The sequence below is a fragment of the Vicugna pacos genome, chromosome 4 (assembly GCF_048564905.1).
Source record: "Vicugna pacos chromosome 4, VicPac4, whole genome shotgun sequence".
NCBI classification, from domain to species: domain Eukaryota; kingdom Metazoa; phylum Chordata; class Mammalia; order Artiodactyla; family Camelidae; genus Vicugna; species Vicugna pacos.
In genome coordinates, this window is record NC_132990.1 from 8303632 (window position 1) to 8324706 (window position 21075).

At 45.9% G+C, this 21075-nt stretch overlaps 1 protein-coding gene across 2 annotated transcripts in view; it reads left to right on the top strand.

Annotated features, from left to right (window-relative positions):
• The window catches only part of FRMD3 (FERM domain containing 3), a 256004-nt gene that overhangs the window by 193153 nt on the left and 41776 nt on the right, over positions 1 to 21075 (top strand). For both annotated transcript variants that reach the window (XM_006209258.3, XM_006209259.2), the window contains exons 9-13: positions 1380 to 1443; positions 2629 to 2717; positions 10925 to 10999; positions 11314 to 11382; positions 15473 to 15597. In XM_006209258.3, coding sequence (XP_006209320.2) covers positions 1380 to 1443; positions 2629 to 2717; positions 10925 to 10999; positions 11314 to 11382; positions 15473 to 15597 — 422 coding nt within the window. The remainder of the gene's footprint in view (positions 1 to 1379; positions 1444 to 2628; positions 2718 to 10924; positions 11000 to 11313; positions 11383 to 15472; positions 15598 to 21075) is intronic.

A 21075-nucleotide genomic window follows, 5' to 3' on the forward strand; every position in this document is an offset into this window, starting at 1 on the left:
TAATTATATCCGACTGCTTTATAGGGAAGAAAGGAGATGGGGGAGAAGCAAGAGAAACAGTTTGATTTGTGAACTATGGGGTTTTATAAATGTATAGCATGGTAGTGTTACCAATTTTCTTCTTTATCATATTTGCAGTACCTGTAAAGAAGCTCCAATGTTAGCCACCCTTCAGTCTATTCCAGAATAAGTTCCCTAGGGATTTCTGCAGACTTTGGGGAGCATGTGTAAAGGGAAGACATCCCCCATACTACCCTAGGATTACAACAGGCATGGGGGTCCTGAAGGGTGTTTCTGAATTGCTTGAACTCTAGAGTAGTTGGGTTAGAACCCAACGTGTCTCACGTGCAGATTAAGTACAAAGCTCCCTCCTTGGGGCTTTAGTTTCTTCCTGGGTGCACTGAAGAGTTGAGATGGACCGTCCCAGACTGCGTGTTTGTGGGTTCTGCATCTTGGTGTTTCTGGTGGGGAGGCTGGTGTCATCCCCATCCCTTCCTGCCTCTGCTCAAGCACATGTTTGTAACAGTCAGGTACGTGTTACTAAAATAAACTTTCTTCTGTGTTAAACCTAGTTTTGTTTTGTTTTGTTCTTAACATCCATGGAGCTTCATCACCCTTGCAAATTCTCTCCTCAGCTTTATAGGACCTCACTTTTCCCCCAGGAAGAGCTCAGGGGCACACAGCACTATCCTAGGAATTAGATCAAAGGAATAAAAATAGAATTCCTTCCTCTTTTAACACGTCTCTTCTCACCAAGAAGGTGACCTCGGGTCTCCATTTCAGGCAGGTTTTAACTCAACTTCTCCTTAAGATGAAGCCTCAAGTCTTTGGGCGACAGTTCATCAAGTTGTCCTTACAATTCTGAGCACTTCAGTATCTAATACAATTATTCATTTATAAGCAGGGAGAGCAGAAACGAAAATTTTGCAGTGTGGTGTGTGTTTCTGGGAGATGGATGTGAAAGGGTGAGGGAGATGGATACTGGAAATCTGTATCTTTTCATTAACTGAATGTGAAATAACTACGTTCCTCCTACCTTGCAGTGTGGACTTGGCCAGTCAGTATTGTTTTGGTCGTTAATGTCCCTGAAACTCCTAGAGCTCCTTGGAAGAAATGTGCAGCTTAACTAAAAAAAAAAAAAAAAGAATAAATAATCCTGAGCTGCCTACAGAGCCTCTCTTGGGAAGAAAATTGCTGTATAATTCACTTGGGGGCTTTTCACTGCTCATTAGGCCTTCAGCGATGAGAAGATAACATCTTGTTTCATTGCAGTCGGCTTGGCACTTGTGAGTCAGCCGGATTCCTATGGGAGAGCCAGGTACCTTGCTTAGCTGCCACTTGTTTTTTATTTCTCACCCAAAAAGACTTTCTTTTCTTAGGCCAGATGTCTGCAAATTGAAGTTTGAAGGGAAGACATTTTATGTGATTGGCACCCAGAAGGAGGTAGGACACTGCTTGTCCGGCTCTCTGTGGTTGCGTGTGCACGTGTAAGTGCTTGCAGGTGTGCATGTGCGTGAGAAAGACTCAAGCATGAAATGTGCCTTTGGTGCTGTAGCCCCCAAAAGGCCACAGTGTTAAAGTCTGTGATGACCCTGGAAGTTTAGACTTAAACAAATGAACACTGGGTTTGCACATTTAAAAATAACTTCAGTGAGCAGTGCTGAACATAAACTCCTGTGTAAAAATTAGACTGGGGTAGACTTGAGAAATAGAAAAGGGAATGTCCCTCTACGTCTGTGATTTGCCAGAATACAGAACTAGGAAACAAATGTAGAATACTTAAAAATAGATGTCAGCCAGTACTGGTTGGTTTTATAAAGAACATCTCTAAGTCCCAGGAATCTTAGAATCCAGGAGTCACCAGATAAAGGGTGACTTCATCAGGGAATGCACTTTGGGCGAGGCCATTACTGCAACTTTGAGCCTCAGAGTTCTCTCTGGAAGTTTCTGGATTTTCTTGACCCTACTTTTCGGTTTAAGCACTGGATGTTCAAGAATAGCAAGTAAGTTTTTAAACTAATCCAAGCCAGACTATGAGGTAGGCAATGGCAGGGGTGTTGAGAAGGATTGTGAAGCTATTTTTTTTTTTTGTAATCAGAAACAGAGCCTGGAACTAACTACTGTATAAAAAATAAACAACGAGGTCCTACTGTAAATCACAGGGAACTGTATTCAATACCTTGCAGTTGCACATAATGAAAAAGAATCTGAAAAGGAATATATCCATATATATATATGGCTGAATCACTGTGCTGTACACCAGAAATTAACACAACATTGTAAACTGACTATACTTCAATTAAAAAAAAGTTAGTGAGAAAAGCAAATAGCAGAACAGTGTGTAAAACCTGAGCCTGTTTATGTAAAAATAAAGCAGTACATATGTTAAAAAAAAAAAAAAAGAAAAGAAACAGGTCCTGGTTAAGTTAGTAATGTCTGCTATGACTAACAGCAGAGGGCGGGGGGAATACCATTTCAGCAACATTTTTAAGTACATAGTAATGCGTAAGTTACTTCAAATCTGTTTGGTAGGCGGCGGGATGCAAATAGGTAAATTCTTGAAGGAAAAACATAAAAAATAAACAGTATTTAACATGCCCTTTCTTGTTTTGTTATTTTTTTTATTAGAAAAAAGCCATGTTGGCATTCCATACTTCAACACCAGCTGCCTGCAAACATCTTTGGAAGTGTGGGGTGGAGAACCAGGCCTTTTATAAGTAAGTAGCTCTTATTCATCTAATCATAGGTCTTAAAAGCACCAGTGGAACCCTTTACATTCTGCAAACAGCTGCATATTCATTTCTTTTAATATAGTCCTTTATATTATATTTAAGTGAATTATAAATTTGGTGCATTGTTCAGGGTGACTCCCAATCCCTGTTGGCCTGACCAAGTCCTGAACTTTATTTTACGTAGTGTGTTTCCCATAGAATTGCTGTGGGCTCCGCTCCCCTTCCCTTCATTGCTGTTTCCATTCAACATGTCACAGGATCTATTTCTGGTTGGTGCGCCCCTCGCAGCAGACCTTGAGGAGAATTTAGGGCAAGTAGTCATCTTTGGGATGTGGTTACTGAACTTACCAGCAGGGGAGTGGGAAAGGGAAAGGGGAGGAAGGCAGTAAAGGGCGCGTTACTGAGAAGTCACTACGGTGGGCAGCTGGGCTCAGCTCTGCTGGGGAGTTTGCCCACTGAGCGGCAAGGAGGTTGGGCTGTTTGTCTACCAATTCCCCATTCATTTTGGTTGAGGGACATTTACAAGGGCCGAGTTAATACTCTCTGGCACTTCTGGCTTACTCTGAACATGGTTGAATGTGCTGTCAACACCAGAAAAAGCAACCTTGGGCGGAGAGTCACATGTGTTCATAGTAAGAAGGCTTCTGTGTATAGAGACGAGAGCCAAAGGTTTGGGGGTGTAACGCCATCAGAGTCTAGGATTGTAGGAAGTCAGTGCTGGACAGGACTTCAGAAACCATCCACAAAGCTCTCACGGTTCAAAAGAGGTTCACACTTAGGATCTTTCCACTTCTCTTTGAGACACACTTGCTGATTGGAAGAGCAGTGGTGATGGACTCAGAAACCCAGCCAGCCCTGCCTAGGGGGTCAGCACCGCCGACCCCTGGAGCTCATCTGGGTGGCTTTTGCGCAGCCCCACCACCACCAGTGAAATTCTGTCTAACTTCTTAGACTCACCTGAAAACGCTGAGTCTGTGAACCTCTTGGGCTTTGGCTGACGAGGAGCATCAGGAAAGTGATGGCTTGAACAATGTTTTTCAAACCCTTGTTCAGCCACAGAACACTTTTCCTTAAGCAGAATGTGTAGACAGACCCTATAATGTAAAAACAGATAAAAATAGAGAAGCTGTAGTTGTTAGTGGGGATCAGAGTTGGGACTGGGGACTGGAGAACCTTCACTCATTATTGCTCACTGCTCTGCAGGAGATTGGATGACCAGTTGTCTGAGTTTACCCGGGACCCTCTCAGGTTTAGAATGAGAGTCCTGTGTCCCAGGAAGCCCTTAAGTCCTGGGCAAATCCTATCAGGAGCATAATATGAAAACCCCTGGATGAGGTGATTCACAAAATGATGCATATCAGTAAGACCTCAAGGCATCTGCGGGTCCGCCTCTCCCGTGAGGACATCTAATCCCTAATATTTGTACTGATCTGAGATTCCCCAAACGTTTTGTTCCTCCGTTATCCCATAACCACCCCTGTTCCTTAGGAAAGATATAGCTTGTCCTGACCCCGCTGTGTGACCTCGGGCCAGTGGCCGGCCTCAGCCTTCTCATCTTAGAATGGAGGAACTGGGACTCAGGCATAATTTGCTGGCATCTCTGTGGCCTAGTGTTAAGGATCGGGAAGCAGACAGACTTGGGTTTCAATCTTGACTCTGTCACTTACTAGCAGTGCAGCCTGGAACAGAACTCTGAAGTCTTTGAGCTTCATTTTTATCTTTCGTCTGTAAAATGCGATTGGTCATCCCTGCCCGGCCATGCTCAGTTCTGCCAGGCACATTGAGCATCAATAAAAGGTAGCTGCTGCTCTGACTGCAACGATGCCCGTTCCACTGCCGTGGAAGTTTTCTGAGCGCCAGTGGGTGCAGAGCCCAGTCCCTCTGATGCTGAAGGGCTCCCATTCTGTTCAGCTCAGGGGTGGGCACCGCCTTCCTCCTCCACTGCTCCACCCCGTTCCCCGGCAGGGGTCCTGGCCCTGCTTCTGGCTGTCCCACCAGCACGGGGACTTAATGGTTTCAGCCAGCAGAGCCAGGCCCTGACCTTGTCACCTGGGTTGGGGGTGGTTTGCGCCCTCTGTCTCACTTCACCTGCCATGGGAACGGGGGAGGCCCCGTGGCCAAGAATTCCCTGGTGTGCTCTAAACACATGAATGCGCTCCTAGTTGTCAGCTGGCCCAGGGCCACTGATCCAGTTTGAAAGCCCTGGCTCTGAGATCTGCCTGGGAACAGAGCCCAGAAGCAGGAACTCTGGTTCCCCTCCTGCCCCAACCCCCAGGGAATCCCCAGCACAGACTTAGACAGTCACCGTGTCAGAGCTTCCTCTCGGCGGCATGTTTCTAGGTGCTGCCACCCCCAGGGCGCTGAAACGGCCCCTTTTCTGGGCACTGGTTCCCTGAAAGCACACAAGATTCCCTGAAGGGTTCAGTGGCTCACGGGTGTTTCTATTCACGAATCTTTATCTCACACCTGCTCTATGCCGTGCACTCTGCTAGACTCTGGGGGCACAGTGGAGGCTCCAGTGACACTCTCTGTGCCTAATTTTATATGGAATTATGTGCAGGGGATAAAGGTTGTCCCTATAAATTTCTTGTTCAGAGTCTGTGTACATTTTTTCGAATCAACAGCACGACACTACATAGACAAGGACCCGGAGTATCTCCCTAAACTGGTGCCTCTCACACTTTAGTGAGCATGTGAATTGAGATCCTGTTAGCACGTGGATTCCGGTTCAGCAGGTCTGAGTGGGGCACGAGAGTCCGTGTTTCTAATAAGCTCCCCGGTGATGCTGAGCTGCCGTCCCGTGGACCACACTTGGGTAATAAGCCTCTAAACCAGAGGTTCTCCGCCTGACTGCACATTAGAATCACCCAGGGGAGCTTTGAAATACTACCATTGTTTAAATGTGGACCCTACCCCAGACCTAGTTAAATCAGAATCTGGGTCCTCACCAAAAAACGTGTGCATAAGTCTTCACAGCAGTGTTATTCATAAGAGCTAAAACGTGGGAACTGCCCAAATGTCCATCAATGGATGAAAGGATAAAAGAAAGTGGTCTGTCCATACAGTGGAATATTATTCAGCCATAAAAGGGGGGAAGTACTTACTGATTCGTGCTACAACATGGATGAAACTTGAAAACATTGTGCTAAGTGAAGAGAAGCCAGTCGCTAAACACTATATATTATATGATTCAGTTTACATGAAATACCCAGCATAGGCAAGTCTAAGAGCCAGAAAGTAGGTAGTGGTCGTCTAGGATGGGGAGTGGAGGAGATGAGGGGAAGAGGAAAGTGATTGCCAGTGGGTACAGGGGGCTTCTTCTGGGGGTGATGAAAATGTTTTTTGGTGAATTTTTAATATATGCAAATTATACTGAAAACCACTGAAGTGTAAAACCTAAAAGGGTGAACTTTGTGTTATGTGCATTATGTTTCGATAAAGCGGTTATTTTAAAAGTCCAGAATCTGGGGTGAGGGGTGTAGATGTTGGTAGTAACAAAGCTTTCCCGGGTGGCGTGAACCTGGATTAAGTGCCCTCATCCAGTGATTCTCAAAGTTAGGGTTCCCAGAGTAGCACAGCAACTCCTGGGAACTTGTTAGAAAGGCAGATTCAGACTGACTGAATCAGAACCTTGTGCTTTCAGAAGCTTTCAGGTGATCCTGATGCATCCTGAAGTCTGAGAACCTGCATGACTAAAGCATTATTTTAAAAATACAGACAAAAAAAATTATAATAATACAGATTTGGATTTGCCTGGATTTGCAGCCCAGTTTCTCCGGCTTCTGTGATTGTGACCACGGTTTAACGACTTACCCCTTCTGTGCCTCAGTTTTCTCATGTGAAAATGGGGATTGCTCCCTCCAAGGAGAGAGCTATGAGGATGCAATGAGTTAGTATATTTAAGGTGCTCTAGATGGTAAAGGGTCCCGAGGAGGTACCCGATAATAACATATGTTGTTATTGCTATTACTCCAGAAGCTGTAAGCCATGGGAAAATGGGAAATCGTATTGTTAATTCTAGAAGTGGCCTTTAGAGCATCACCCATGTCTCCCCAGCACCTAACCTGACCTCCACCCACAGCCCCTGTAGTAGCAGGTGCCAGAGGAGAAGTTGGCGGTGGGGGCGAGGGGCGGTGTGTTACTATAGAGCTGGCTGTGTGTACGTCGTATGATACTGACACTTAGTGAACACTTTGCCTGTTCCGGGCACTGTCCGTGTGTGTGCAGATCTCACATACGTTACCCCATTTAAAACGCACCTTCAGTGTCAGGACTGGGCAGAACTCCCTAGAGCCATGGGAAAGGGGTCTCCGGGTACAGTGGCTCTGCCCTGGCAGTGCTGGGGTGGGGGTGGTGGAGAGCTGTGACAGCAGAGAGAAAGCAGTGACCAGGCCACCGTATGAATACACAGGTGTTGCCAAGTCATGTGTTGGTATATCAGGGACTGGATTTCTCTGTGAGGTCAGATGTGTGAGAAGGGTCAGTGCTTCTGTGCTGGGATTTTGGTGGGGGTTGGAGCTGGAACTGGGGAGAGGCAGGCCAGGAAGTAGGCTGGGGGAGAGAGAATTGCTACGGTGACTCAGTTGTGCTTTGATTGCCTTCACTGGGAGGAAGACTTTTGCCCCGGGCTCGCAGATGGGAGAACCTGGGAACAGAGTGCTGGAGCAAGTCAGCGAGAGCGTGACGCCGCCCGTACTGGCCTTCAGAGTGTTTGACACGGTTCCCTGGAATCACCACGACTGAGAGGACTGGCTTTGGTAGTTCAGTGGCGAGAAGGCCGAGCGGAGGTTCTCAGAGTGATATGGGCAGCGGGGGAGGGGAAGTGTTACATAATGAGCAGGTAGGACATTAGGTGTTTTCAAATCATTGACTCACATTTACCCCCTCTCAGAGCACTATGAATTCGGCATTATAACACCCTCACCCTTGAAAAAGTTCGTGGAGAAACTAGGGCTCAGAAAAGCTATGTGACTTGACCCAGGTTACAGGACCAAAAGCAGGAAGGAATCCCTGTGTTTTTCAGGGAAAAAAAGGAGAATCTGGGGACTCAGAAGTTCCCCAGTGCATGCAGGCTGGGCTGAAACGACCCTGGAGTATTTGATAAAAAAACAGCTCCAGGCCCTGCTCCAGGCCTGCTGGATGAGGTGTTCAGTGACGGAGCCCAAGAGCTGGTGTGTGTGACCCCTTCTCCGGGGGCTGCTGCTGCTGCGCTGCCAGGTTTGGGAACGACTAGGTGTGTGTCCTGTAACCCAACCACCTTCCTCTCGCCCCCGTTCATCTCCCCTGTCCTACTCTCTGTTTCCCAGTTCCCAGGGGGGTTGTGGGGTCCAGCTCTCAGAATAAATTCCATTTAAGATCTCAGCCCAAGTATTATCAGGCATCCGCCTGGATGTTTAGGGAGGCAGGGCATGGGTGGTAATGCTTTCAGCAGAGTGTCCCAGAACAAATGAAATCACACAAATGATTGTTGAGGGCAATCAGTTGTCAGGAAGAAGCTGAGACTTTTTTTTTTCTTTTTTTTTTTTACTTCTCTCATCATGAGCAGATAGTGAAATGTGCATTCTGACGCGGTTTTCTGGAGGCACTTGGAGGGTCTGTGCGGATGCAGTGGAGCGCTGAGGCTTCCTGCCAAGAGGCTGTTCTGCGTGTAAGGCGAAGGCAGTGGCCTCCGCGTGGGCCCTGCAAGGAGCTGGGGCTGAATCGTGAGAGACAGAGCAGCCCCTTCTCCCCCAGAAGAGCCCCGTGTAGCCAGGAGGGTCCCTGGAATTGCTATGCTAGCCTCACCCCTTTAAGCTTCTGCTATCTTCCATTAAAAAGGTGCAGAGTTGAATCTGAATTTCAAAAACTACAATTAAGACTTTTAATAATCTTTTTTATATTCTTTTTCATTATAGGTTTTTATAAGATATTGAATGTAGTTCCCTGTGCTATATAGTAGGACCCTGTTGTTTATCTATTTTATATATAGTAGTGTGTATCTCTTAATCCCCAACTCTTAATTTATCCCTCCCCTCTTTTCCCTTTGGTAAAAAGATTATGTATATACAACTGAATCACTATGCTGTACACCAGACACTAAATCAACACTGTAAATCAGCTATACCTCAATTTTAAAACAGACTCCTAATAATCTTTTTAGCAGGCTACCTTGCCCTGAGGATCCTGAGGAATCTGGAAAAGTAACAACAAAACAAAAAAAAGCAGAAACTTCTTTAGGAATTTCTCTACCCGCTACCGCCACCCCCTCCCCCCACCTCTGAGGCCTTGGGAGCAACAGCCCTGCCCAGAAGCTGGGGAGAGGTAACCGGTGATGGTCCTTCTCTCAGATTCCGGTAGATTTTGTGTCAGGCCAACAGCCCTCTAGGGCTGGGGTCGGGGGAGAAACAGGCCCAGGACGGGCCATCCTCACAGGATCACAGGAGGAGGATGCAGCGGGTGCTCTCTCATGTTGGTGGGGCTTACTGGGGAACGTTCTCGTCTTGCCTGGGTGTGCTCTGGAACCTGGCTTTGGCCTGCTGCCTCGGGGCTGTGGGTCCCATGTGCTCTGCCTGTCCCCAGGGCCCCCTGCTGTCTTCTCTGGGCCCTGCCTTGATGGGCATCCCCCTCACCTGCCCGTCTTACTCTCTGGACTCGTCCTTTGTACCCAGTGTCCTCCTCTGTGGGTTCAGGCTGTTTGTAAACGAGTGTTACTGTGGCTTTAAGTTGTTCTGGGGACAAAGACCAAATCTTTAACAAGGACAGTTCAAGGTCAGGTCCTGCTAAATTGGGAAAAACATGTGAGAGTGTGTGTGTGTGTAACAACAGTTGTGATAACGGCATGGGGAAATGCACACCTGCTCATCTTGGATCCCCCAGTGCTCAGGCTCAGGGCTTTGCCTGCCTGGTCCTCTGCTCAGAGCGCCACCCACCCACCACCTGCCGAGTTAACACCATCCCCTCCCCTGGATCTCAGCTCAGAGGTCCCTTCCTCAGGCACTGCCGTGGCCCCCAGACCAGATCAGCCTCCCACCCCCGTAACCTCATGGCACCTTTCCCTCTGCAGTAAGTACCACGGCTCATAATTTACGTTTGTTCACTTCTTTGCGGGGTTTCTAGATTAATATCCATTTCCTCTCCGGACCTTACATTCCATGAATGCAAAGTCTGCGTGTCTTCCCTGACCTTAGCGTGATGCACTGGGCAAACCAGGCTGAACGAATGAACCAAGGCCTCAGAGGCTCTGGGGTGGGGGTCACTGCCTGCCCTGACACTCAGCCGCAGCCCTGACTACGTGCTTGTGTTTCTTTAGAATTCCATAGAGCACACTGTTCTGTGTTTATTTTTTTATGAAGATTTTGTAACTATCAGTAGTTAAAAATGATCGTGAACTCTGGGAGACCTAGTCTTTCTAACTTGGATTCAATCCCGTAAGGCTTGAAGTGACTGGCGTGGAGGCGTCCCGGGCCGTCGCTGTAATTAAGGGCCCTGTGTGCGGCCTCCGGGCGGGCTCTGTTCAGGACTGTTGTCCAGAGTGGTGTTTTGTTCGTATTTACGGGAAGGGCTCAGAGGTGCTGAATCAGTGCTTGGCTGGGCTCCTGTTCCTCGTGTATCTTAGTCATCTACCAGCGCGGGTTCTTTTAAAGGGCACTGGGTCATGGTGACTTAACCCCGGCATATTCGGAAGCCAGTGACCATTTCCATGGTGACAAGGGCCCCTCGTGCCCTCCCTCAGAAAATAACAGTAGGTGGATTCTCCGTGACATGGTGAGTGACCTGTGTCACCGGGAAGCTGTTTTCTGCTGCAGTGTTGATATAGATACAGGCACAGAAGTGCCCGGGCAGCGAGGGACTTAGTGATGCCCTGGGGTCCAGCCACCCACTCCGTATCACTCAAACAGAAACTGGCAGAGAATTCCTCCTGATCATCAATATTGCCTGATCCTTTTTGTAGGACATAACCAAATGCATGGCTCACCAGCAGCGTATAAAAAGAATAAAAAGAGGTGGCGTAGAAAAGATCAGATTGCAATGCACTTAGTGAAAGTAACTTTTCTTTTGTGGAACTTTTCTTCCAGGGATGTGTGTGTGCTGAGTCATACAATAAAATGCATTTCTTTGTTGGCAGTCAAAAATCTCCAATTACCACATTCTGTAGCATGTCCTGTTTGGACTTTCCAATGTCATTGTCATCTCTGCTCTGCTTTTTCTTAAAGGTATGCAAAATCCAGTCAGATCAAGACGGTGTCAAGCAGCAAGATATTTTTTAAAGGAAGTAGATTTCGATACAGGTGGGTACCCAGGGTTCCATTTCAATGATGGGGCTGGGCTGGGGGCCGCCATTTATGTTGGAATATTGTGCTTGTGAATCAGTGCACTATGGCCTGTACCCTGTTTTGGTCCTCCCTTTCCACTCCACTCATCTCTTGTGCCCACGGGACCCCTTAAACTCTGACGTAATGTCCCCTCGTGAAGGCAGAGAAGGCTTGGATTCCTAGAGCTGGGTCAGACCATTGTGAAGTTTTAAAAAGAAAAGTGTGCACACCCCTGCCCTTCTGTTCTGAGTGTCCATGCACAGACGCCTATCTATTTCTGTTTTTTGCAGCGGTAAAGTTGCCAAAGAGGTGGTGGAGGCGAGCTCCAAAATCCAGAGGGAGCCTCCAGAGGTGCACAGGTGAGTGGGGTGGTCCCCAGGGCTCCGGGAGGTTTCTGGGGTGGACAGAAGGGTTGAAAGTCTGGCTTTGCCAAGTCGTCTATAACGAGAAATGGAGTGAGGGCACAAGCTGCCTGGCTCTATGTCGTTTTCGGCCCTGGTTCTGGGAGTGGCACTCTGATCGTCCTCAAAATCTCGCCTAGATTTGGCTGGGCTCCATTCTGAGCTCCATTCCTGCTCTGTGGGGAGTCATTGGCCTGGTGCGTCACATGAACAAGGAGGAAGTGTGGGGGCATGGCTGTGTTATCTCCTGGCCGTGTCCATTTTCATGTCTTCTTAGAACTGTTCTCTGTTCCTGCCTCTGTTCGTCAGACGTGGCCAGTTCCCACTGGCCTGACCCCTTCTAGGCTCTTTCACACGAGGGGATGGGGTTCTCATCTCTCATTGGACCGTTTACCCCCAAAAGTCACTCAGAGGAATGAGGAACTTAGTCATTAGTGGGTCAAGGGTACCCATCTACAGTAACATGGCAAAATATGTAATTCTTAGGAATTAAATATTCTCTTGATCATGTTGACTTCTTATCGCCACAGTTTACACAAATCATTGTACATCCTAAACTTCAAACATGCTAACTATCTCTAGCCGAACATTCTCATCCTGATGTTTGCCCCTTTGAAGGCAAGATCATCATAAGATGGATTCTTTAGGAAGTTCCCACACACTGGTTGGCACCTGTCCTTCCTTCCCCATCTTCGAACTTGGAGGAGTTTCCTTTATGCTCAGATTTGCCCAGTCTCCTCCGTCTCCAGGGTGACCCAGTGAGCTGGGTGCCTCCCACCCTGTCCTCGGTGCTGTCGGGCAGGAGCGGGCGGTGGTCTCTCGGAAGTGTAGCCAAGTCAGCTGGTGTGGGCATCTAGGCAGGGGAGCAGACTGTGGTTGGCACGAAATCCTGTGTAGATGTGCACAGAGAATAATTCATCCCTGGCCCCACTGTGACCCAGAGGGAAGCTGTCACATGCAAGTATGCAAAACAGTCTTTTCAGCTTTGAGAAGTAGGGGGAAACTGTGGGGTAAGGGAATCTGGGAGCGCCTCGGCTGGGACAACTTGGTGTAGTACCTGGGAAAGTCTTAGAGCCTAACCATTGATAACAAGTCATTTTTAAAAAAAGTCTTTTTAATGCCCCTCCTCCACCTCAGACTGTGATTATTCAGTGCAGCAGCAACAAACAAGAGGAAATGATAGAACATGTCATTTGAACGTTTCCAGAATCTTTGGTCTATAAATGACCTCAGGGCTCACTTCGCTTGAGCTTCTATTTTATAGACAAGGGAACTTGGCTCTCGGAGGAAGGAATTGATTTATCCGAGGTCATGAATGTTTTGGTGGCACAGCTAAGCCCAGAACTCCAGCATCCTGTGCTCTTCGTAGCTTTTGCCACCCTGAAAGCCCCCGCATTCTCCTCGAAGCTGGGGGACAGAACTACCCTGGGGGCTCGGCTTGGGTTTTATTCTTCTGACTTGGAGCTTGAGTGTTTGATCTTAAAATAAAAGAAATATTCGATTCCGGGGAGTTCTCTTGAGGGCACAAACACAAAATAGGAAACTGTTTTTAGCAGTATGCTTTCAGAGAGACATATTCCAATTATATAAAGCTTTCCACAAGCCCGCAGTTTCCATCTATGAGTGGTTAATGAGATCAGAAAATAATTTTTTAAAATACTCCTCTTTTAAATTAAGGTTTTGCATAATTTATGGGAATCAAGGTGTCCTAGATCAAGGCTTCCAAAATGTAACTTGTACAGGGATTACCTAGGGATCCTGTTAAAATCAGATTCTGATTCATGAATCTGGCTTTTCTAATATGCTCCCAGATGGTGGCCGTGTGGCTGGTTCATGGTTCGCACTTTGAATAGCCAGGCTCTACGTAACTGGTGGTGGAGGAGGTGAAGGGGCAGGTTGGCCCTAGTGAAAAGCTTTTCCTGGAGTGGACCAAACCACCAGAGGGGATGGGAGATGAGGCATCTATCAATTTATAGGTTTCTTTTTGCTGAAATCTTCTGAAAGCTCCCAAGATATTACTGCAAATTCGTATCTGCTGTTTCTTGCTCTTCCACTACCCTCCTTTTTCGTATTTGTGAAAGCCTGTTGTGTTCACATCTTTAGGATGCCTCTCTGGTCCTCAGTTCTTTGATTCTCTAAAGTCTCTGATATTATAAGGACGAATTTGTTTAAAGAAATGATGCAAAGTAACCTCCGGGCGGACAAGGTCTGTGCCTGTCTTGGTCGTCTCCATCTCACCCATCGCCTAACACAGTGCTTGGCACATAGTAGGAAGTCAGTGCATATCTGCTGAATGACTGTGTGAACTAGGAGTGGGGGCTGACAGCAGCTGTAGTTTTTCTCTGTAATTTTCTGAGACCTGAGATCTGTCCGTGGTGCTGCCCTGGGGCCCTCCCCCTCCCAAGAGGCAGCACTGTGGTCAGAGCTGGGGTGACGTGTGCCGCTTTCAAAGTAGCAACTTTGTGTTCCTTCCCAGTAGCTGGCTGCATGGTAGGAAATTGTTCCTCTTGAACAATTACTGTATTTTCGAGTTGTTTTGACTTCTTTGGTGTGGCTGTCAAAAGTGAGAATAAGTAATGAGCTCTCCTCTGGCAGTGCTCAGAGAGGACTGCTGGTGTGGAATGGTGATGATAAGACTTCAGTTAGCTGTCTTTCCTCTCATTTGAGATTCTTCTCTTCAAAGAATAACCGGTTCTTTGACTCCTACTTCTGCTGAGATGTGTGTCACACAGAGAGACAGACACAGACAGACTAAGAACATTGTCTTGAGATTTTTTTTTTCCCCAAAAGGAGAAGCTCACTCTCATGTTAGCTTACAGATCTTTGCTGATGACAAGATCCCCAAGCAAAGTTCTCTTGGTGGCCACTTGGTGAGAATCACCATCCCAGGGCCCAGTGAGCTAGAGGGCTGACTGTGAGCCAGCGGGGGGACACCCAGAGGCAGTGCTTATACCTGAAACAAGCACCTGTCTAGGAGTCATAAATGGGTCTCATCTTGGCTGTGTGGCTGTGTTGTGTGTCTTGGGTATGTCACTTAACTTCCCAGATCATCAGTTTGTTCATCTATCAAATGAGATTCAAACATCTTTGCCCGACTTCTAGGTTTTGTTATGGGCATTAAAATAAAGGTGCTTCGCAAGGTGGGGCTGATTAGTACAGCAGTAATTACAAAGAGATAGAGGTGACAAATGCAGTGAGTTGTAAAAGAAGGGACAGTAGTGGGGGGGCAAGGATTAGTTGTGAAGGCAATCCAGGAGGGCTTCAAGGAGGAGATATTTGACATCATCTTTGAAGGGTAAGTTGGTTTGGGTTTTGACAGGAAATATGGGGATGGGAGGGGCACTGAAACACCCACCAAAGGCGCCCCGCCTCCCTTTCTGTCAGTGCAGAGAGTGGGCTTCCTGGCTGTCAGCTGACAGTCTTCATGAGACACCTGCACAGTGTCTTTGCCATGTGCTGCCCGTGGCAACTACTGACATATGTGTGCTCCTTTGAAAAGAAAGAAAGCAGAGCTGGGCTCTGTGGCTGGTTGGTGAGTGAGGTGTGAATTTGAATGGGAATATTAAACATTGCTGTTACATGCTGGACATCCAGCAACACCAGGATAGCTCATAGCTGTGGAATGCCTTTGCTATCTGCCAGGCAGGGGGTATTGTTTTTGTGTTTTTTGGTGACTGTTCAAATACTTTGAGCCACATCCTTCATTCAGTTTTCTGCATATCTAGCTCAGTGATTCCTGCCTCCCCTGTCTTTTGGTTTCCCATGTCTTTTTTCCATGCCTTGTCTTGTCATATAGCATGTGCAAGTCTGATGACTGATGGGGAAACACGTTTTCTTTCACTGTGTTGCTTTAGAACACATAGCCATTCGAACACATCAGGACCTTAAGGATAAAAACGACTGTGTGTTTTGAGGGTTATGTCATCTTTACCACTGACCTCATCCATTGGGTGAGTCTCGAGCAGTTCCCAGCTTGGGCAGCCAACTGAGATGGAGGGGCCTGTGTTCCCAGTGGAAACAATTCCTTCTGGCTTGTGTGTGTTTTCAGAGCCAACATTACTCAGAGCCGCAGTTCCCACTCCTTGAACAAACAGCTTATCATTAACATGGAGCCCCTGCAGCCCCTGCTGCCTTCCCCCAGCGAGCAGGAGGAGGAACTCCCACTGGGTGAGGGTAAGTGCACTTCTTTCCAGGAGCCGGCGTTGCGGACTTACCCTGGAGGAATGAGGGAGGCACCGATCCTAGGTACCTTGGGAAATGGGGTTGGGGTGGGGGTCAGAGTGAGTCATAAATTGTGTCTTTAGTAAATAAACTGTTCACAGCTGAAGACTGCATTACACCAAGAGTTCCATCAGTACCTCCTGGAGAGAGTTCACTGGTACAAAGCATTCTTAAAATTACATGTGAAAGCAGTAACTGTTAGACCCGTACTGTGCAGTATGGTAGCCATTAGCCATTACCTATTTAAAACTAATTTTAAATTAATTAAAATTAAGAACTCAGCTCCTCAGCCACATTAGCTAGCTTTCCAATGCTCCGTAGCCACGTTTAGCTCCTGGCTACCATCTTGGACAGCTCTGACCAAGAGCATTTCCATCATCACAGAAAGTTTTTGACTATAATCACAATTAAATGAGTGGTTGTAAAGAATTCTCCATGAATATCTCTATACTGGTCATCCTCTTTCTGCCTATTTCTACATCCTCTCACTCCCTTTTCCACAGATCTTCGTCTGACAGTTTTGATATAAGCTAAAATATATAGGGGCCATTTCAGCCCTAGAGTTGTTACATTTGTAAACCCTATAGTACATGTGCTTCTAGGCTTCTTTTGTTTTGTTTTTAAAGACTTCAGGGAAGAATCTTTTTTTTTTTAACATATATTCATTTTCATGTTCTTTTTCACCATAAGCTACTACAAGATATTGAATATACTTCCCTGTGCTGTACAGTATACACTTGTTTATCTGTTTTATACATTACCAGTCAGTATCTGCAAATCTCGAACTCCCAGTTTATCCCTTTCTACCCCACTCCCCCTTGGCAACCACAAGTCTGTATTCTATGTCTGGGTCTGATTCTGTTTTATATATAAGTTCATTTGTCTTTTTTTTTTTTAAGATTCCACATATGAGTGATATTATATGGTATTTTTATTTCACTTTCTGGCTTACTTCACTTAAAATGACATTCAGCAGGGCCATCCATGTTGCTGCAAATGGCATTATTTTATCATTTTTATGGCTGAGTAGTATTCCATTGTATAAATATACCACATCTTCTTTATGCAGTCATCTGTCAATGGACATTTAGGTTATTTCCGTGTCTTGGCTATTGTAAGTCGTGCTGCTGTGAACATTGCGGTGTGGGTGTCTTTTTGAATTAAGGTATCCTCTGGATATATGCCCAGGAGTAGGACTGCTGAGTCATATGGTAAGTCTATTTTAAGTCTTTTGAGGAATCTCCATACTGTTTTCCACAATGGCTGCACCAAACTGCATTCTCACCAACAGTGTAGGAGGGTTCCCCTTTCTCCACAGCCTCTCCAGCATTTGTCATTTTTGGATTTTTGAATGACGGCCATTCTGACTGGTGTGAGGTGATACCTCATTGTAGTTTTGATTTGCATTTCTCTGATAATAAGTGATATTTGAGCAGTTTTTCATGTGCCTATTGGTCATTTGTATGTCTTCCTTGGAGAATTGCTTGTTTAGGTCTTCTGCCCATTTTTGGATTAAGGTGTTTGTTTGTTTTTCTTACTAAGTCATATGAGCTGTTTATATATTCTTGAAATCAAGCCCTTGTCAGTCTCATCTTTTGCAAATATATTCTCCCATTCCATAGGTTGTCGTTTTGTTTTGCTTATGGTTTCCTTTGCTTTGCAAAAGCTTATAAGTTTAATTAGGTCCCATTTGTTTATTTTTGCTTTTATTTCTATTTCTTGGGTAGACTGCTCTAGAAGAACATTGCCGAGATGTATGTGAGATGTTTTGCCTATGTTTTCTTCTAGGAGATTTATTGTGTCTTGTTTTATGTTTAAGTCTTTAAGCCATTTTGGGTTTGTTTTTGTGTATGCTGTGAGGGAGTGTTCTAGCTTCACTGAGTTACATGCTGCTGTCCAGTTTTCCCAACACCATTTGCTGAAGAGACTGTCTTTATTCCATTCTATGTTCTTGCCTTCTTTGTCAAAGATTAATCGACCAAAAGTTTGTGGGTTCATTTCTGGGCTCTCTCTTCTGTTCCATTGATCCGTATGTCTGTTTTTGTACCAGTACCATGCTGTTTTGGTTACTGTAGCTCTGTAGTACTGTGTGAAGTCTGGGAGAGTTATTTCCCCAGCCTCATTCTTTTTCTTCAGTAATACTTTGGCAATTCTGGGTCTTTTGTGATTCCATATAAATTTTATTATGATTTGTTCTAGTTCTAAAAAATATGTCCTGGGTAATTGGATAGGGATTGCATTAAATCTAGATTGCCTTGGACAGTATGACCATTTTAACAATATTGAATCTCAGGGAAGAATCTTACCACACTGCTTGCTGCAGATACTTGGGAGACAAACCTCACTCTCATTAATTTCAAAGTAAATGTTTAAAAATTCATGTAAAATAAGGTTATTGGAACCTTGAGCCCAAACATAGCATGCTTTTCCTTAGCTTTATATGATTTTAAAATCCAGATACTGGGCAGTTTCAAGAGGGTGGGTCACTCTGTTCCCAAAAGATCACCTTCACTTGCTCTTTAAGTCAAGAATTCCTTCCGGGGAGAAAACTCTTCAGCCTATAATAAGAATGTGGCTTGGGGATGCGGATACCCTTGGGAGAAAGAGAGGGAGAGGGAGAAGCAGCTGATTCACACTGAAATGTGAGAGATTTTAGTAAATCTTTCTCTGAAAGGAAACTTTAGTGATTAGGGAAGAGGACTGGGCAACCGCATGCCACAGATTCCATGGGTGGAAGGAAAATGTGCAAAATATGAAGGATGGATTCTCAGGAGATACCTTTATCCCCAGCTCCGCCACTAGATAATGATAATGAGTAGGGTCTTGTTATAATGGTTTTTATGCTCTGTCTCAACAACTAACTCTGTAAACTCCTTGCTAAATTAATTTTCCTATCCCAAGGGTCTCTGGGTCCATGTGGCTTGCCTACCTTTTTCAGCACTTTCTCTGTTTTTGTATGTTTCTCGAGCACAATAAAAGCAGGTTTTGTTTCTGATCACTGGTGATTGTTCTGGGCTTCATCTCATACATCTGGAATATTGGTTTGAGTGGAAATCACTTTTTCTGGGGGTCAGGATTATCCGAAGATAGAATGAAGGAGGGTGTGGCTAACGGAGAAGAGTCAGGGAGAAAGGACAACCCACACTTGGGATTTTGTGCGTTGTCTGCAGAGATGGAAGCCTAGATGGGAATAAAGGTTGGAAGACCAGTTACCATGGGGATATAGAAGCCAGGCCACCGATGCCCTGAGAGCATCCCTGATGGGAAAGGGAGCCCAGGCAAGCTTTTTCCCTGGACCCTTCATTCTATTCAACTAGAGACTTCTGTCTTGCTGCATTTTCTACAATGAGGTTCCACTGCTAAAATACTAAGCTTGTCATTAACATGACAGCTGTATGGACGAGAGACAGGCCTTGTAATTAACTGTAATAGAAATTCAAATTTTCATGATATATGATAGGAATTCATAAACCACCTCAATTTTTCCAGTTATTTTAAAGATGAATATTAAATTCTATCACCAGCTGTAAAGTCAAACTGATAGGTCTCTCTCTTAAAAAGTTCAACACAGCTCTATGAATGTCTAATAAAATGCTCTTTTCTAGGAGAATTGTCCTCTTAAGGAGCATCTTTGTGGGTTTTGAAACTCAGGCAAATCGTAACATCCTCCAGGATATAGCATGAACTCAAAAGGAAGAGAAGTAGAATTGACAGAATTGTTAAATTAAGCCCAGGGCAATCTGAGCCCTGGTAAAGAGTTTTCTGATTAGGAATTATTAAAAAATCAGATTGGGAGCAGAAAGAAGGTCTTAACTCTGACCCTTGGAGGCACCATCTCCGGAGGTCCTGGTGCTTTGTCTCAACATGGGTGCCATGGAGGTGACATCTCTGCTGCTGTCCTGACTCTCAGAGGTCACGACCACCCATTTGTCCAACAGTCCCTTTCTGTTCTTCCTGGAACTTCAAGATTCTCAAAGACAGCTGTAGGGAGCATGATTGCCCAGATTAGCTCAGAGGCATGCTGGGCGAACGTGTAACCCCGTTTATTCACATGACAGCTGGAGGATTAGCTCTGAGGTTGGCTGTGTCTGGGTAGAGAAAAAACAAAATCAGTTTCTATGCGCCACTAGGCAACAGGAAAGTTTTCAATGTTACCCCAAAGTCGCTCGGTTACAGGACCTGAGGAGATGAATGCTATGGAAAAGTTTCGATGAAAATGGCAAACCATTTGAAAAGTGCCACTTAGAGTTTATGACAATTTGGGGAGAAGAAAAACTTGAGAGTGGGAATTGCTCTGAGTGAAAATGACATTTTCAGGAGTGATTAATCTGAATAAATTCACATGCAAAGTGAAGTAGGGTCCCCACAGTGCAGATAGCAAGATGCTTGCATGTTTTATTGATGGGAGTGTGTTTTTCATTAAGGAAAAAAGATTGATTATGGTAGAGAAGGGAAGTGGAATGCAGCACGTGAGACTTGGAAGTTGGCAATACTGATGTCCAGTGAAGGTCATTCTTGGCCACCAGAGCGATGGCATAGGGCGGCATGGTTACACAGACAGGAAATCATGCTTTCTTCTCCTTGGTAGACAAAACTAAATCAGAGTTGAAAATGTTTGACACCCTCCTGCTGGCAAAACTAGAGCCCAAGGAGGCACCAGAATTTATATAAAGGAATGTTTTGGGGGTGGCAAAATGGTTGGAGGGCGGCTTAAAGCTACATTTGCGTATGATTGAGAAAATGTTATCAAAGAATGGATGGGAGTTGGGTGGGTGGTGAAACTCCCTCTCGCAAACCACCCTGAAGCACTGTCTGCGTGTGTGTGCGCACGCACATGGGTACACGTGTGTGTCATGGATGTGGCTCAGCGACAGGAGGGTGGGGGGCAACGGGGGTGCTCAAAGGGTTATTTGCAGTGTCCAGCCCTCACGAGAGACAACTTAAGTTGGCGTCATTGAAATTCTAGTCCGTATGTGAACCTATGAAGGCATTCTGAGCAGATAAGAGTGTCGTTCTCATCCCTCAGGCATGCCGTCCTCAGACCCCACCCGGCTCCACTGCAGCACTGAGCAGGTGACCCGCGGGGCCGGCTGTGTTCTCCACGTGCAGGTCTTTCAACCCCACAGCAGGCAGAGCCTTTCAGACGCTGCAGAGCTGCTCCCGTCCCGTCACTGGTGGAGGCTCTGTATGAGCCCAAGCCTGTTACGATTACCCTGCCTGTGCATTCCTTTTCCCACACTCCTGAGTCTGGTCTCCTCCCTGGTTATCTGATAGGAAAATTCTTCTTCCTCTTTTCCTCCTTTATGGATTTCCATGGACGTGGCTCAAACAGATTTACTCTCTTCTCAGGGTTTCGGTGCCTCTCTTGCATGGCATTTTTCTCTACGTGCTACGTCATTCCTTCCTTTTGGCTCGGAGTATGTCAGGATG